The sequence below is a fragment of the Halictus rubicundus genome, chromosome 12 (assembly GCF_050948215.1).
Source record: "Halictus rubicundus isolate RS-2024b chromosome 12, iyHalRubi1_principal, whole genome shotgun sequence".
Classification (NCBI taxonomy): domain Eukaryota; kingdom Metazoa; phylum Arthropoda; class Insecta; order Hymenoptera; family Halictidae; genus Halictus; species Halictus rubicundus.
This window is the reverse complement of record NC_135160.1, coordinates 12,026,268-12,044,631: the sequence shown is the minus strand read 5'-3', so window position 1 is coordinate 12,044,631 and position 18,364 is coordinate 12,026,268. Positions and strand designations below refer to the sequence as shown.

Sequence of the window (18,364 nt, the reverse complement as noted above, 5' to 3'; positions counted from 1 at the left end):
GTTTTCCCTTCGAAATCGTCAAACCCTGATCTCCCTTCGCATCACCTGCTAACCCATGAATTTCTAAAAGAAATATGTTCATTAATATCGGAACGCTTTGTTGTTAATGCTACTTTAGAATTGTTATATCAATTGTTTAGTTGCCAGCTGCTAGGATACACGCTGTACAAGAGCACGCGGTTCTTCATTGTTTCATTGTGTGCACGTATAATGGTTTCAAGATAGAGAATAGTAGTACAATGTCTTCTCGTATCATGTAAGTTATCTGCATGTTAATAATAATTTTTCTAACATTTTTGTAACAGTAGAGATATGTTTATTGAAATAATTGCATAGAGTCCAATGGTAGTTAATCTTGTAGAATGTTGGTAGTGTGAACTACATGGCATTGCGTGAGAATGATCGTGTTGTTTTGAATGTGAGCGAAGGCATGTTTCTCTATGTGTAAAGAACTGGAGTGGTTTCCCATAATTTCGCCGAAGTATCGATTGGGAACACTTGTTGCGGGGATACTGTCGGCAGAAGTATTGTCAGACCGTCTTTCCCTGCCCCGTGCCTACACAGAGAAAGCAGACGGAAGTAGTATAGTCGGCAATGGGTCAGACCGATTGAACCATTTCAGTGACGTTTTTTCCATCCGACAGCTTTAATAACCTTCATTTCCGTAAACGCGAAATAAACTGTATAATTTATCTCTTGTAATAATTTGTTATTGTCAAGCATCACTTATTTTATTAACTCTTGTTTCCCAACCAAATATAGTAATTAAAATGCCCTAGAGACATGTTCGACATTTTTCTCGGTGGCATTTCGACTTTAGAAAATAAATACTCATTTTTAAATCTTTCCAGCATGTGGTGTTTATGACATTCGTTCGCAAAGAAAGGGAATAAGGGATAGAGAGGTAATTGGACTTAATAAATAATTGATTAGTTACAATTTGGAAGTATATTTTGGTAATAAAGAATTATAGATTTTCATTTTAATTACCTATTCTAATTATTGAAGATAAGCGAAAATAATTCTTGCCACTTTTTCCATAAGACACAATGCAAATTCCGGCAAGAATCATCTGCTCGGTTCGAGGGTCCGTACAGCGCCAATTGGTGTAGTGGCAAAACGCTCAAACTGCTAGCCAAACGTTATCGACAGCCAATCAGAGATTTATAACCAAGATGTCGCTGATGATAAAATCCTGGAAATTACTATTTGCGCCATCTAGCGATAAATTTGGAACTAGATGGTAATAATGTTTAGCTAGCAGTTTGAGCATTTTGCCACTACGTCGATTGGCGCTGTTCGGAGCCTTAACTGAGCTTCGAAACTTCGCCACTGGAGGCGCCACTATCACCTACAGTGGCGGTTTATTTAAAATTTGATATTAATGTTATTGGGCTATCAGCGGGACTACATAGAAGGGCCTGGCTTACTGTTAGAAATTATGATCTTAATGTTAATATTTTCTATTCTTCTAAGGAAGACTCTGCAGACATTTCTCTAATTCTTCCTTTCCCGTTTCCTAGATCCTTTCGTTTTCCTTGCCCACAGTCATCTTTCGTGAGATAATCAGAGAAATGTCATGGATCGTATTGAAAATAACAAGAACATTACATTAAAAAGGACTACATCTTTGTTTATTATACAAAAAAATCAATAATTTGTACAAAAGGATGCAATATTACAATGTAAATTGTTCGCAACAATTCGAACGCTCGTAAACGATCACCCTTTAAACAGAACAAGCGAACATTTGGAACTCGAAACTTATCGTAACGCGAGATTAGTCACCTTTGTCTCAAACATGTTGCACTCAAAACATATACTACAATTGCAATTTTTTTTTTCTGATCGCTGATCTTTGTTCGAAAATTATAACAATCACAAACAACACACATCCCTATACAATCCGTACACTATCGTACGAATGCCATATAACAATTATATATTATGCGTATCGTTTATTTTATAAAAATGAAAGGAAAATATTGCAAAGTGGCACGTTTCGTAAAATTGTTTCGAGATGATCGATGATAGAGAGAAGTATGATAAAATTCGAGCAAACTAACATAAACATTCATCTGCAACGAATTCGATAAAACAAGCGTTGTTTTCATTCTTTACTTAATTGGGCGACACAAAACATCTTTCCCTCCACACGATTCTCTTGGCGCGTTTCGTTCCCACCACCGTTTGTACTTATTTTTTTTTTTCAATTCGTCCACGTAAGTATGCGGATCAATTTATTCGAAACATGGAGATTCTCGATTAAAACTCCGTGTAATCAAAAGGAAGAGCATTAAAAATAACAACTAAAACAGATCGTGTAAAATTAGCTAGTGTTGGTTTTGGAATTACGATGATTGAGCTGCCAGCATTTCTTCCTGCTGTATTTTCCTGCGATAGTTGTCCAAAGTGACTTGTATAGTCTTCTCAGAATATCGGCAGTTTTCGGCTCCACAGGTACACGTGAATGACTTGCATTTTATTATCCAGAACTTTTCTCCGTAATCGAAGCTACGAGCAAACAATTCTACATTTGTCTCTGATCAAAAATTTCATTAGCATAACGAACTATGACATTTTCAATAAAAGTAGACGTCAATAATACCCCCTCTCACCACGTAAAAACCAAACCCAAACGTGCCGATGCAAAAGAAAGCCAGAAATAGGAATTTACTGAAGAATAAGGCAAAGCAATTAACTACCAGTGAGAACGATCAGCCAACCAAAACCAAATGTTAGTTCTTTTATTAATCAACATAATTAGCATATGCAATTAATTATAAACGCGTACAGTGCTCGTGGTTTCCACGCGTGAATCGTTTCTTTTTTCATATTTAGTTAACATACCCGAGCTCTTCGTCCGCTTCGATGTCACGATTCGCAAAAAATGCTATCCTAGGAAAATGCAAATCCTGATGCTCGACGAACACTCGCACAGGCAAGAGATTAGGTGCGCAAGAATGATTTATGAAACGAGCTATATTCCCGTACCGTCTTGCGTCGATACAATAAGTCTCTCCATCCTGAATAATTAGAAAGAAATGAACATCTCATCGGTATCCATCAGTTCTATGCGACACTTACCCTATTGTCTAAATCAAATAGATAAGAATCGTCTTCTCTATGATCAGCTTCAGAATCAGATATAATCTCACCAACGTATTCGCACACGTAGGAACCTTTAGGAATGTGTCGCAACGTTCTCAGACCCCAACCTTTACCTTTCGTTCGGAACAATTGAAACCTTTGCGTCAAACCATGTTGAACGACTCGATTGTTGCAAGTTATACGATTACAGTCGCAAGCTGGATTACATTCAAATAACATCGGAGGATCTGCATAAAAAGTGTTAATATACAGATACGACCTTGGCCTGATTTCAATTAAAAAAACATTCAAGTTCAGCATACCTGCATAATTAAACTCAGGAATCAACTTTCCCTCTTCGTCATACCAACACCTCAGACTAATGTTTCCACATAAACATTTCTCTGAGCTACAGTTATCTTCGCAACGACAAGACTGCAAAGACGTTATCGTACGATCAACACTTATGCTACTAGTAAAACAGTTCTCGGTCACATACAAGAAATCTGTTGGCTTGTCTTCTGCGTCGTGTCCGTTGACGCATTGGATAGGATTTGTTTCTTTTCCGCGCGAGATGTCACTGTAAAGGTAGACATTTAACTATATTTTATAAACGTTGAACCGGAGCCGAGTAACAATTAGATTTGATATTCACTTGGTTAAAATTTTTATCGTTTTCTCCCACATGTGCTCGGACAGCTCATTTACTTTAGCGTTTAATCTTAAAGCGGACATAGTGTCCCCGTCATTTGTACAACAGTTTACCGCTGTTTCACCTGCAGCGTTCACTTCACCTATTTTGGCACCACGTGCTAACAAAAGGACGCTCACCGCGTACTGGTCCTGTCTCGCGGCTATGTGTCTAGAACAGAAAATAGAAAATTCAGTGTAAAACTTTCAACGAAACATCCGGTATAATTTGTTCGGTAGAGAGAGTATCGAGTTACCATGAACTTACAAAGGAGTGTCGCCATGAACGTTAACAGCGTTCACGTCGCAACCTTCGTTAAGGAGCATCTCCGTGATCTCGGAACTTCCGCTGTACGCGCTCCAATGCAACGCTATGTTCTGCTCGGCATCTCGGATCAACGGATCGCATTTCTTATCTAACAAAAACCGTGCGACATCAGCGTGACAAAATTCGCATGCCCAAATCAAACTCGTCCACCCGCCGTCATCCACAGAGTCTAATGGGGGATCGTTAATTATTCGGCCGTTAATCGTAAATAGTAATTACCAATTACACAACCGAGTGCCGATAGCTCATGATAAAATGCTCATTTACCCACTAACGTTCTCGGTGCTTTGCATTCTGTTAAAATGATCCGACATACTTCCAGATGCCCCGATTTCGCGGCCATGTGCAAAGCAGTCATACCGTCCTCTCCTTTCAATGTAACATCGGCGCCTATCCTAATCAGATATTTGACTACGTCGGCTTTACCCTTGCTGGCAGCCAGCATCAGAGGCGTTAACTGATTTCTGTCCATCAAGTCTAATTGAGCACCAGCTTGTACTAACACGTGTACGCAAGATAAGTGGCCCTTGTCCGCAGCTATGTGAAGTCCGGTTCGATGAGCATACTCTCGGAATGTATGGTTCGCGTTGTAACCGCACGCTGGAAAAAAATTAAAGAGCAACTTGAATCACGTGGGTTCGTCGCAGAAGAACGAAGCAGAATGAAATAGGTCTATGCTGGATATACCTAGAACGTTAACCAACTTCTCTAAGTCCCCGTTTTTCACAGAGGTGTACAGACTCATGATAGTGTAACGTTCCGGTCTCTCGGAATTGAGAGACGGTTCGGGAGTTTTAATTACGTCGGGCGGAATCAGAGGACTGGGAGGACGCTCTGCCAGTTTCGTATTGTCGCCTTTCCCTGGTAGAGTGATCTTCGCGGAAGGTAATTTCGAGAATTTCTTACGAGTCGGAATGAACACAGGTTTCCGGAGACCGCTCATGGTGACCATCACGTCGTACGCTGTACTTTCGCTTCCACAGTGTGGACACACCCCTTTCTTGTTCGGATAGACCTCGCACTCACGGTGATATTGGTGACCGTTCACGCACTGCACGAACCTCCCTTGGGAACAGAACAGTCCGCAAGAAGGGCAACAGTTGTGCCTCAACAGTCTCTCCTTGTGCATTCTACACAGGATTATGAAGGGAACGCGAGTACTGGGTCTCCTCATTGCGACATCGTTGCTATCTACCTCGTTGCAGCAGCCTACCAGCCTGTTGTCAATAGAATCTATTGCGGTACAATATAGCGGTGCACCGGAACCAGTTATCGTTACGTATAACTGTGATCTTACTTGGCATAAACATAACATTGATTGACCGTATGTCTAGAATATACAATTACGCATGAATATAACAAAAACATTCGATGAATAACGTGTATACGTACGAATATACTAACGTCGCTCATAATTGCTGTCGACTCCGGCTTCGAGGCTTGCCCTTCGGCGGGACTAGGGCTTGGAGCCATACTTCTGCGCGTCCTTTTAGCTGGCACAGTCCCTTCTGTAAAATATATTGGCGTTAGTACGATTTTTCCAATTAATATTGTGTTATTAACAGACTGCGGATCCTTATGCAAAGTGAAAATTGTCCAAGTCATTTGTATGAACCAGAAGTTAATTAAAAATGCATTTCCTTTTTTAATAAGAATAATATACCAACATCATTCAATTCTTCTAATGCCTGTACAGTTTTGCATTTGACCAATCCATTTTTGTCACAAATGTATAAAATCCGCAGTCTAGTTGTTGAACTTACCTTCAGGATAATCATTGTTTTTTCCTGTTTCCGCTACGGACGCAGAACCATCTGGAAAAGAATGCATTAACGTTAGATCCAATAGATCGTGTAAACACGTGCATTTGAACATTTTGTACCTTCGAACAAATCCGCCTTCGCTATTTTCCTCGCACCTTGACTTCCCTTAGGTCGTCCCCTTTCACGCTTAGGTCTACCAGTAGCAGGCTTTAAAAATGGCTTTTCAATGTCTGCTAAAGGTATATCGTCGCTTAAGGGACTACCGATCGAGTTACTCAATTTTGATTGAGATTCCGAGCTTTTTATCATAGGAGACAATTTTGGCATACCCTCAAAATCCGACGAGAAATTTTGAGACTCATCCAGGATTGTTTCGCTTGTACTATTCTCTGATATAGCCGAGTTTCTAGAAGATTCTAATGTCGAGTTTACCTCAGAGATACTAATATTTCCATCGACAATGCAAGCCTCTGTATCCTGACGTATATCGGGGGGCTTGGCTTGTGCCTGCTTATTTTGATCTTTCCCTTGTACCACTTTTTTAGGCCTTCCCGGTTTATTGTACTTTCTTTGTTTCTTAAATTGTAAGTTCTCTTCTGTATAATTGGATTTCTCTTTCCTGGCCATGGCGCTTTCTAGCACCGTACTCTTCAACGATTCTTTGCATAACCTTCTCGCCGAACGTTTCGGTCCAGGAACTTCTTCCGTCTGGTCACTAAAAATGTTAGAGAATGGTTACAAAATTCTAATACGCAATACATTATTTCAGACAAATAAAAATAAAAAACCTGAGTGCTCTTAATCTAGGTCGCCCCATTCTTCTTTTCCTGGTAACTGGAGCAGCATTGTCCACTTTATCTCCCTGTTCCGTAGTTTCTACCAAAGTATCCGCTTCGTCAGTCTTTACTTTCTCATTGGAAATAGTGTCTTTCTCTTCCACCTTCGCTTCTGGCTCCTCCTTGCTGCTGTTTGTCTCCTCCACACTCTCCTCCGGCTCTTTATTTTCCGATTCCTTAACGGGCTCTTCGGTTCTACCTTCCTCCGAGTCAGATTTCTCATCGGAATTCTCAATCTTCACGGAGACACCTCCGATCTGATCGCAGTTCACCAATTCATCAGGAACTAAAGTAAGGTTAGAGGAACAGCTGGATATCTTGGTTTTCTTGCCGTGATCGGTGTTCTCGTCGATCGTTCGGAACGTGAGGATGATACGAGGAATGCCATTGCTGTCCTTCTTCGACGTGTCCTGTTTAGAAATATTCTCGTCCTCCTTGTGATTCTCGTCTATCGTGGTCGTCGAACCGGCGGTAATATTTTGTTTCGTTGGAGTCGCCGCCTCCTGGTCCCCGTCGTTGTCGGGTTCCTGCTCGATCGGCGACACTTGATCGGGTTTCGTCGCCGGTTTTTCGATCTCTTCGCGATCCGATCTCTCCGTTCGATTAATCTCTGCGTTTTTGACGGGACTCACGGTTTTGTTAAATTCATTCGTCATACCCTCGAGGATCTTTTGGATACTGACCTTATCTTCGACCCTCTCGACAGCCATCATACCTTCCTCTTCGCCCCCTTCTTGGCAACCCTCCATCGTGGCAGCCTCCTTGCACTTTATCTCGGACATGTCGGTAATTACCAGAACTGTTAGCTGGAAACTAGGAACCTTCGCGATTAAAAGGTGACCCCATCGTGGTGTCGAGAGGCGGCCGTGTCAAGTTCACTGCTAAAATGCAACCGAACTGCCGAACCGTACTCTCGAACTCGACTCGACTCGATGTCTTCCGCCACAGTGGTCACAACGGCGATGCAACGCGCGTTCAGAATTTCTTTCTGACTGAATACTGTCGCCGATCTCCGGTCGAGGACCGTGAAAATAATCTTCCGTGCACTATCCACCAGCTTGACTAATTATATCGCCACGGGGACCGTTCGCTCACAAAGATTTTCCGTGAAACAACTATGCTACGCTGGCGTGCCCCGAGTAGACCTGGAGGCCATATTGATTACTCAGGGACGGGCCGATTCGAGCGATGAATTTATTTTTAAAATGATCGTCAACAGAGACCTTTTGGTGAAAAATTGTACATCGTCCCTCAGTATTAAAAAGTCACCGGATACGATTCTTCTACTGTATTATAAAAGAAAAACGTCTTTCTAGTTAGATTACGCGAAAATCGAGTATAATATAGATATCTCTGTATTACACACGCTTGTAAGTTTGCCTACCTATACACACATGGAAAACGAAAGAGATAATGAATTCTTCTGCAACTTATTACTCTCGCCTTAGAACGAAGGAGTGTTCTTTCCGACTCGGTCGCTTCAACGTGTATTATCATTTTTTTCCGATACGCTAATTTTCTTCTTTCTTTTGTTTTTTTTTTTATTGAAAGTAATTATAGTATTGCTCGATAAAAATTGGGTATCTTTCACCCGTTCGTGTGGATATTGCTGAAATCGTCGTTATATAATTAATATAGCATAAATCATCCTGCTCGTTTTCATTTATGGCATTACGCGCAAGTAAGTATGTAGCTTGTGCAATATTATTGTTCTATTGAAAGGAATCGGTTGTCGGGCTCACGAATACTAATGATACGGTTAATCGGTCAGGCAGGTTCGTCACAAGCATTATCATTCAGTGGTTCTGCTGGTTATGAGCTTAATCAACGAAATTCATTCCGCTGCAAATGAAACCGTTACAATGTGACAATAGCAGCGCGCATGAGCGTTCGACAAAAAGAAATTGCTTAGGATTACGTGGCAGCACATGGTAAAAATACATTCTAATAAGTAGCCGCGCTCACGCGAGATTGATAGCCCCAGGTATCATTCGTTTGCAATTCAAAGCAAGCAAAAAAAGAAAGACGAGAAAAAAAAAAAGAAAAGCGAACGCGAACGAATGTTAAGAAATGTCACAGGAAACAGGGATCGTATAAATATAAGTTTATTTACATTGCAACAGATCCTTTTGTCAAATAAGCGACAAAGGTGATTACTAGTGTAGATTGAACAAAGTTAATGAATAAATGTTAAAAATAATAATTACAACATTCTAGCCCAAACACGCCTCTTAATTAAATAATATACATTTGTTGAAATTCATAGAATCTAGGAGACGTGAATATTGTGCTTTCCTTATGGAGGCGTCGTTTAATAGTTCTTACGATTTGGTTTCCTTTCGATCGACTCCCTGACTGCGATCGCTGTATACGTTTGGTATTGTTACAAACGATAGTTAAATTGTGAAAAGAACGTCGCCGTTGCTAAGTCGAGTTGCAGAGATACACTGCAAGGCCGCCCGAGGATGGGAGCTCTTTCCGCGCGAGTGTTTGTTCGAAATACTTTTTCTCGCATGTGTCCCTCGATTAAAAAAAGAAGCGTAAACGAAGAGTGATAGGAACGGTTTACGCGTTCAGTACGATGCCGCATCTCCTATTAACGATTTTCTTTACCTTTTTTTGCGTTTTTTCCCTTTGTCTTTGCGTTTTTTTCATCTTTCTCCCCATTTTTCTTCATTCGCTTTTTTTTTTTTTTTTTTAGAAAAACGTCGAACATACTACATTTATTTATATCTTTACAAGCAATATAAAAAGTTGAGCATCGTATTGCATCGGTGATTGCATCCTATATAAATACACGTCGACAAGAGAATTATTGACAGAAGTAGTTCAACGCGTTACGTTTACAGCCACGAAAGAAAGTCGTGCGAATATTGAAATTTTCAAAGACCGTCCTCTCTCTTCCTCTCTCTCTCTCTTCCACTCTCTCTCTCTCACTCTCTCGAATCTAGGAGCCGAATCGTGTCTCGTCCCCCTATCTCCTTCCCGCGAACAATTTCGGTATATAATAATATCGTACACGGTACGTATCCGAGGTCTATCTGTCTTAAAATACGTACATCGTATAGTTTACGGTGTCGCCGAGTATTACAAACAACTATTTTTTGGTTTAGAATCGTTTTCAAGTACATCGTGCACAGATACCACCTCTGTGTCCGCGTATGCGCTCGTGTATGTGTGTATGCGTGTGCTCGCGCGCGAGCGCGTGTGTATGTGTTGTATGTGTGTGTGTATGTGTGCACCGACCGTCGTTGATTACAACACCATTCTACGTGGTACATATGATCGATTCAGTTAATTTTAACGCATATGGCACCAACAAGGAATATGATTTCGTCGTAACGGTGGGTTATGGTGGCGGAGGTCTCCTCTGAGGCTCGGGGGTATAACGTAGACGGGCTCGCACATGCTGAGGACTACCAGGCACAGAGTTGCTCTCCGACAACCTCCTCGGAGGAGGTTGAGGCGGTGGAGATGAAATGTACCTTTGCAAACAAAAACGAACAAGGTAGAGATCAATGGTAACTTTTAATTCGCAGATTCAACCCTTTTGATACGACCGTGACATGTATAATATTCTTAAAATTATCGAAAGGGTTGATATTTGTAAACGAAAACGTTGACACCCGCTACCTTCGCGCGAACGAAGGAGACGCCTGATCGACCAGGTTCCTTCTGAGAGCCAGAGGCGATTCACCACGACTCAATCTCGGCGGTGGTTCCGGAGAAGGTGCACGTTCACTTCCGAGCCTGAGACGAACGTAAGAAGCGAAACGTTTCTTAGCGGATTCCTTCGATCCACCCTGAGCCGGTGGCATAGAGGAAGGAGGATCCTGCTTCATCTGGTGCGCGAAACGGGAGATTAGTAACTCTGGACTGGTTGACCCGTGAGATCCTTGCGGGGGTGGTTCGGAAGGAAACCTGCACTCGAAAAGGACGAAAGAATTTAGAACAGTCTAATGATACACTGCACGAAATTTCTATAAAGTCACCTACATTTTGGTGTATTTTTAAAAAATATAGAGAAATTTGTTACTTTTCAAATATCTATAATATATACGCCACTCTCTCAGAAATGTTTACGTCTTTAATTTATTTACATTTTCGTCGAAGGCCGCGGAACAGGAGTGCGAAATTTCTATAAAGCCACTTAGTTTGAGCTTAGATCTTGTGTGGATAACACGTGAGTCTCAGCAAAGAAACTTTAATTGTAATTCAGATGTGCGTATTTATACTAAAATTGATTATTAAATTCATAAAAATTGTATATATATATATTATATTTGTATATTGAATATATCTATGACTGCAAACATGTATACGGTTTCTTTTATTAATCCAAAAATGCTATGATGCATCAGCTTCTCATTACTATGACATGATTATAAGATTTCACCAAAAAATCAGACCGCTTTATGGAAATTTCGGGCAGTGTATAAACGGATAGCTATCCGCATATTTTCACGAGTGTATTACCTTTTACGACTTATCATGGGACTACCATAAATGTCCTGCGCCTGTGAATGAGTTTGCGGCGCGGCTGAATTTTGTCCTAGTCGTTGCTGTAAGAATGGCGAGTATCGACCACTCTCTGTCGGTTGTATCACGTTCGGGGGATCAACGTTTTCTCGCCTCCACGGCGAGTAGTCCCGTGCGAACGGACTCAAGGATCTAGGGGCACCTTGCCATCGTTCTTTGGTGGTGTCCCGATCTTCGGTATATCGTCCGTGGTACGGTGAATAGAGCCTACTACTCGTGTCTATTGAATTAACATCCTGCCTATAAGGAGAGAACGGTCTTCCTTCCTGTCTACCTTGTCCGTTGGTAGAACAGTGATTCGAGGTATAGTCTTTGTTCTGTTCGACATGTCTATACGGTGAATACGGTCGTTGAAAATTCGTTTCCGGTGTGTCGACGTCGTTCGACGAAGGTGGAGAAAACGGCCTGGAAATTTCCTTTCGTCTAAGCGCGTATGGACTATAAGATACATAGTTCGCACCGTTCTCACTATTTGATCGTTGATGAAATGGCAGAAAATTGGAGTTCTGTGAGTCTTTGGTGACGTTGCTTCGCAAGAAAGCCGGTACTTCGGATTGAGCCCTGAGGTGAGCCGTTTGCTTCAGAGATACGTGACCCGTCGTGACTCGCTGCTGCCGTCCTGGCAATCTGAAACTGAACACGGCGACAACGTTAAACCGAATTTCTCTCATGTGTGTCGTCCTAATTACGAATGAAATCGACTCCCGGCACAAGTGACTCGACACGTTTGCTCGAATGCCACCCTGGCTATATCCAAGATCGTAAAATTCTACAGGATGTTTCTGTAAAGAAAAAAATCTAGAAACTGTAGAGAGTTAATAGAAGTTAGAGCGTTAATCTTAGTTTAATCATGCAAACACAGACAAGGACAGAGGAGTCGTTTTTATAAAGGTAATTAAAACATAAAGTCTATAATATCTATCTGTGTTGAAAACTATAGAGAGCCGAGAATGTTACGTGCTAAACAGAGAACTAAAATATAGCAATAAAATCGTATAAATGAGCTATTCTTCTTGATGAATGGAGTGTGCACAGGGAAAAGAATCGTTTGTGCCACATAACCGGCAAGTCGCTGTATATAATATAAACACAAATTAAACAAATGAATATTCAAATAAATAAAAACAATGCTTACCATGAGTGGGGGTTGAAAGGTGGGGTGTGTAACAGGCGCGTGCACAAACCAAACAACTCGAAATGAAAATCGGGCAGATTTTTGGGGTATTTGTGAGGTTTTTGTTTTTTTTAAGTTTTTTGGAATTTTTAGGTAAGTTTTTAGGAATAATGGAGCGGGGGGCAGGGGCGAGGGAGAGGGGATGCTATGCTGCGCTGCCTCCCTCAAGCTCAACGCTGCAACACAATTCAACACGCACGCAAACTTTTAATCGAAACTGTATGGACAGGTTTGTAAATATCATTTTGGCAAATGAATAAAAAGATAAATGTATAAGGGATTAAAAAAAAAACAAAATAAAAAAGACAATATTATACTAATAGTCCTACGAAAACCCAACTTTTCAAAACTCAGCATAAATTTTCGTGCCGCATCAATATACCTACCCATTAACCAGGAATACTGAAGTGTGTTAAAAACGTTTCTTTAAAACTAACGTAAAAGACAATACCCGGTTATATACTCAAACCAAACCAAATCATTATGATATTAGTTGGGAATCTCATGCTATGTTTTGAAACTCTATTCGCTTCTATGGAATGGTATTTTCTAATGACGTGTGTCTGTACCTAGAGTTTTCGTTCTCGCTCGACACTATTCTAATGCACGACAGTCTACTAGTTTCACTGGTTACGGCGAGAACGGTTATTAACGGTTTACCTTGGCTCTAATTGTCGCATAACTCTGCCAAACCATTGGCAGCCAGAATTTAATACCGAGGAGTTCGTTTCCTCGTCTTGAGGTACATCGTATTTCCGAATGAAAGGGTGCTCCATGAGTTTATGATACTTCGGACGATGCTTGTAATTTTTTGTAAGACAGCAACTCACGAAGCCTCGAAATTCTTTCGAGAAAGATGCCTCTTGTGGAAGGGATGGAGGATCGTCTTGTACTACTCTGCTCAGTACCTGCATTGTTAAATAAATGATACAGTATCCAGCTCGGACATACTTGGCATGAGTGTACGGTGCTCAATTTACCTCGAAGTCAGTCTTACAATCTCGATAAGGGAACACTCCTGTAGCTAATTCTACTAAAGTAATACCCAAACTCCATACGTCTGCCCTTATATCGTAGTCCGGTTTCGTTGGATCTGGAGGATCTATTCTTTCGGGCTGACAAAAATAAAATAGAAAACACGTTATAAATTTTCAAAATTATCGGTTCAACGGATACGATTGTTCTACTCACAGCCATGTACGCGGCGCATCCCGCGCTTCTAGTTTTTGCTTTACTATCAACTAGTCTACCGGATATACCAAAATCGCATAATTTCACTCCTCCCTTGTCGTCCAGAAGAATATTACTAGGCTTCACGTCTCTATGAATTACACCGTGCTTTTCTTTTAAGTATGATAATGCTTTTACTGTCTGTGAAAGTAAAATATTGATTTAATTATTCTTTCCAGTTCAGTGGGAAGCAAGCTTGAGAGTTGTACAATATCGCTTACCGCTACTGTAACTTTTCCTAAAAATTCTTCAGGCATCGCCTGTCTAGTTCTTTTCAATAGTTTGTCCAAGCAAGTTGCCATTAATTCCATACAAATCCACACATCGGATTCCGTAATGAAACATCCCAAACATTGCACAATATATGGACAGTCGTGCGATTTCAACACAACGTCAAGATCCATAATTATCCTCTTATTTTCTTCCGCGTTTCCAGAACGTCGCATTTGTTTCACAGCGATGAGCACGCCGCTGGGTTTATGCCTCATTTTAACAACATGTCCGCAGGTACCGTTCCCTAATTCACCTAAGTGCTCCAAATCTTTCATCTCCGTTTGATACCTCTGTCCGTTGATGTTCAAAATACCATTCATCTTCATGATTTCCTGTAGCTTTGATTCAAACTCGCTGTCCTGTTTCTTCGGAGGTATCTGCGAGACTTTCAGAGTTGGAATTGGAGCTGTATCAAAAACATTGAACATTGTTTACATGCTTGTTCGAAGCTGTATAAAAATAAAAAACATTTCATTATCGACACAAACAGTATAGTCGCAATATAAATAAAAATAAATTGATAATTGTAAAATAAAATATGTTACAGCTTCAGTATGAACACATCAAAGAAAGATATTTTGGAGCAGCTTTCGTCGCTGCGTTTATAGCTTCTATTGCAGCTCCACCGAAAACGTACCTTAAGAAGCAGGAGAATTTCTTTAAATAAAAAAGTAAGAGCATTGTTGTTGTTTGTAAGGCTCGTTTAAACGAATCCGTGAATATTTCAAAGTTCGACCCGCCACGCCGTTTCGAATAGAACGATAGCATCGTGCGTGAACTAATCATCGTTTGAACGAAATAAACTGCGCGTTAAACAAGTGGACCAAAAAGTGTATCGTATATAGAATCAACAGAATAAATTGTGATGGTCAACATAACCTATACGACAAGTGGTGAAAGAAGATGAATACGTTAGGAACCGAGTAGAAATCGAGACAGAGGGAAAATCGAAGGATGAATATCAGGAATATTTGAGTGAAACTCACGTCGAGAGGCAGGGCTCGAACCAGTCCCCGTGGACGACGACTGAAGGCCCGTTCCTGGTCCAACCTCGTTACTCTGTCTGTCTCTATCCCTCGATTCATTTTCCGCTTTGAGGCGTGCTTGCATCTTTAAAATCTTATTCTCCAGGGTGCTGGACATCGCAACGATCGTCTGGATCACTATCAAGTTCACCGCGGGACACCACCTCGCACAAAATATTTGACAATTTTCACATCACTCGTCTGCCCGTTTTGGCAGCGAACATTGCGCCGCCGGTTATACGCAGTTCAGTAGAACCAACACTCTCTCTTTCTTTCTCCCCCTCTCTCTCTCTCTTTCTTTCGATTTCTCAGAAATCACTAGAAAAATGTCTGATAAGAACATTTGTCGAATCCCGTCCGAGGAATACACGGACGAATGAAAAGTTTAATCGTCGATCAGGATCGATAATCAAATATCTTGATTGCGATCGTTAATTGCATCGAATCTATTATTCAAACGGAAGATGATGATAATAAATGTACGAAAAAATGACTTGATAGTTCGGTTTGTTAGTTGATATTTATTTTTGTCGATCGAATAGGAGTTAAATATTTATGATACAAAATACAGTTCTATGCAGAACTCAATATACATGTTTACAAGGATCTTTCGTAGACTCGAATAATTGTTTTCATTGAGTTCATCGAAAGTTGTTCTATTGGATAAAACGTTTATTTCAAATATGATAAATATTGAGACATAAATCAAGCATGCTATTGCACCAAGAATATTTTCGAATCGGTAATAAAAATTAATTTGTCGGGAAAGCAACAAACGCGCGGCGTATAAAATACTGAGCATTCATTTCCAAAAGAATCAATTACACAAGCCATCGAAAAATAGCTCTGTAAAGGCAAAAGTGATCATTGTAGGACTGCCGCGTTTGCAGCTATACTCGGATTATTTATAACTTCACCCAGACTTTCCAACAATTCTTTCCTATAGTCATCGAAGTCTCCATCGATTTCATTGATTTGTTGATTCTCGATTACGTATAAACAACATTCCGTGTCTCTGATCAGACGTTCGTCGTGGGAAACTATAATAACTCCGCCTTTGTATTCGTTGATCGCATCAGCCAAGGCATCGATGGATTCTATGTCTAAATTGTTCGTCGGTTCATCTAGAATTACAACATCGGGCGCATTCAAACATAATTCTGCTAACGCGACACGCGCCTTTTGACCGCCAGACAAATCTTTCATTTTAATCGTATGCGCGTGAGAGCTAAGTCCGAACGTTCCTAATTGTTTCCTCGCTTTCTCGTATGGAAGATTAAACAAACGCATCAAATATTCCGACGGTGTTTCCTCAGCGGTTAGATGTTCGCCTGAGTGCTGGTCGAATTTTCCTATTCTCTGTAAATTCAAAATACAATTAGTCCGCGAAATCTTTGTTGAACTTGCGCGAGGTTTCACCGAGGAGCATCACTTACCAATCGATGATTTCTTATTAAGTCACCTTTGAGAGGTTGTAAGTCGCCTGTTAACAATTTCAGGAACGTAGATTTGCCAACACCATTAGGTCCTACTATAGCTACTCTGGAGCTCAAGTCTATTCCAAAATCAACTTCGATAAATAGTGACTTTTGCCCCTGGTACGAGAACGAAACATCTGAAACAACATTTCTTTTCTTAGCTGATGTCTGTGCAAAGTAAAATTCCATTACATTATCAACATACTGTGAAGACCAAGAATAGGTGGCTGCAAAGGAGGTGGATCGGGGAAACTGAATTTAACTATATATTCTCTAGGTTTCTGTAACAACTCCGTAGGAGCATTATCATCCTCTTGTTTCTGCATTTTCGTTCTATTCTTCTCCTGCTTCCTAGTTAACACTTCTTTTTGTTTCTTTTCTGCTTGTTTTTTACTCTGACCCGAGGATTTCATATCCTTCAGTCTTTTTTCTTGTTTCTCGTATGCTTTGATCATCTCCTTTCTTTTTTGTTCATACATTTTCTTAAACATACTATAATTTCCTTTATAATAAAACAATTTTTGTTGATCTAAATGGATTATATCTGTGCACACATTGTCCAAGAAACTCTGGTCGTGGGAAACAATGAGCAGAGTCTTTTTCCAAGCTTGCAAGTAATTGTCCAGCCAAATAACAGCATTTAGATCTAAATGATTCGTCGGTTCGTCGAGCAACAATAGAGTAGGCTCTAAAAACAATGCTCTCGCCAGGGAAACGCGCATACGCCAGCCACCAGAAAAATTTTTTGTCGCACGATCTTGCATAGAACGACTGAATCCTAAACCGGCAAGAATTCTTCTGGCACGCGGTTCCGCGGAATCTGCACCAATAATTTTCAATTCTTCATACACCTACAACAGATATTTTATATTAATCATAACAAAATATTACAATATTAAAATAGATAAAAAAACATTACCTCCTGTAATCTACTCTGAACTGTCGTGTCACCCTGTTCTACAAGTCCTTCTAATTTTTTGCACTCTGTCAATAATTCCTTGCATTTTTCATCCGCATTCAGCACTACTTCAACGGCTGGCGTGTCATCCGCAATAACTTCTTGTTCGCAATATAAAACGTCTATGTTGGGAGGAATGCTGAATAATCTTTTCGCTATATGACGTAACAAGGTGGTTTTCCCATGGCTATAAAATAAACGATATTTCCGATATAAAAAAATGTATTTGATGGGGGTTTTAGTAAACTTATCAGTCATGTAGAGGTGCATACCCGTTTGGTCCTACCAGACCGTAACGCCTACCCTGAGCTATCAACAGACTGGCATTGGTGAAGAGCTCTTTTCCTTTAGCAGCTATACTGAAATTTTCAACCTTAATGTCGACGGCATGCTCCAACTGTTGATTGGTGCGTTGATGAGTCTGCGACTGGGAAACGGTGAAATTTGACTCGAGCTCGCTGTGACCCTGGCCACCGGTCTTCATCATCATCTCCATCGTTTTCTCATATTCCTGCTGCTTCTTCAGTTTCTTCTTCTCTTTGTGCGTCAGCTTCTTCACTGTCTCCTCCACGTCCATTTCGGATATCTTTTTCGTGACATCCGTAACGTCCGAATCTTTCTTGTTCGTTGACATGGTGAAACGTGTCCACCTGGTTCACTTAACCTCACTCTTCCATACTTTCTCGACGCCTGGCAATCGAGGAAACCGTGAAACACGTGGCGCCATCCAACTCTCAGCATATTTTATCATCAGATTATCATATTGCGGTTTGCGGACTTCTATACGCATATCCCTCATTTGCTGCAGGATTGACATAACTCAAAAATCATGGTTTAAAATATGAAAAATTGGTAAAATGTTCCATGTATGAACGTACGAGGATCCATGAAGATAATCGAAAGAGAATCAATGTTTATCAATTTAGGGATCCTAGCACATTCAGGGTCATTTTGACCCTGGGTGATTTTCAAGGTCAAGG

At 40.6% G+C, this 18,364-nt stretch overlaps 3 protein-coding genes and 1 long non-coding RNA gene across 5 annotated transcripts; 1 reads left to right on the top strand and 3 right to left on the bottom strand.

Annotated features, from left to right (window-relative positions):
- Nucleotides 1–1,612: 1,612 nt before the first annotated feature.
- On the bottom strand, nt 1,613–7,868 carry G9a (histone-lysine N-methyltransferase G9a). 2 transcript variants are annotated; one of them, XM_076798076.1, is made up of 12 exons: nt 6,660–7,868; nt 5,991–6,586; nt 5,872–5,922; nt 5,501–5,616; nt 4,796–5,438; nt 4,376–4,708; nt 4,049–4,277; nt 3,746–3,952; nt 3,414–3,670; nt 3,088–3,338; nt 2,851–3,026; nt 1,613–2,514 (listed from the first exon to the last, which is right to left on the bottom strand). In XM_076798076.1, exons 1-12 carry the CDS (start codon nt 7,487–7,489, stop codon nt 2,352–2,354), a joined length of 3,852 nt encoding a protein of 1,283 aa, XP_076654191.1. In that variant the 5' UTR covers nt 7,490–7,868; the 3' UTR covers nt 1,613–2,351. The 2 variants fall into 2 exon arrangements, with proteins under 2 accessions (XP_076654191.1, XP_076654192.1); XM_076798077.1 differs by having other exon boundaries at nt 5,513–5,616.
- A 271-nt stretch (nt 7,869–8,139) lies between these two features.
- On the top strand, nt 8,140–9,225 carry LOC143359812 (uncharacterized). The gene is made up of 2 exons (XR_013083165.1): nt 8,140–8,388; nt 8,479–9,225. It is a non-coding gene; the product is annotated as an uncharacterized LOC143359812 (long non-coding RNA).
- LOC143359809 (uncharacterized) lies at nt 8,797–15,203 on the bottom strand. The gene is made up of 8 exons (XM_076798079.1): nt 14,910–15,203; nt 13,872–14,329; nt 13,612–13,791; nt 13,401–13,535; nt 13,081–13,328; nt 11,184–11,879; nt 10,341–10,628; nt 8,797–10,192 (listed from the first exon to the last, which is right to left on the bottom strand). Exons 1-8 carry the CDS (start codon nt 15,064–15,066, stop codon nt 10,057–10,059), a joined length of 2,298 nt encoding a protein of 765 aa, XP_076654194.1. The 5' UTR covers nt 15,067–15,203; the 3' UTR covers nt 8,797–10,056.
- Nucleotides 15,204–15,448: 245 nt separating this feature from the next.
- LOC143359810 (ATP-binding cassette sub-family F member 1) lies at nt 15,449–18,114 on the bottom strand. The gene is made up of 5 exons (XM_076798080.1): nt 17,657–18,114; nt 17,346–17,571; nt 16,632–17,277; nt 16,385–16,563; nt 15,449–16,307 (listed from the first exon to the last, which is right to left on the bottom strand). The coding sequence occupies exons 1-5, from the start codon at nt 18,016–18,018 to the stop codon at nt 15,813–15,815; spliced, it is 1,908 nt and encodes a 635-aa protein (XP_076654195.1). The 5' UTR covers nt 18,019–18,114; the 3' UTR covers nt 15,449–15,812.
- Nucleotides 18,115–18,364: the final 250 nt, after the last annotated feature.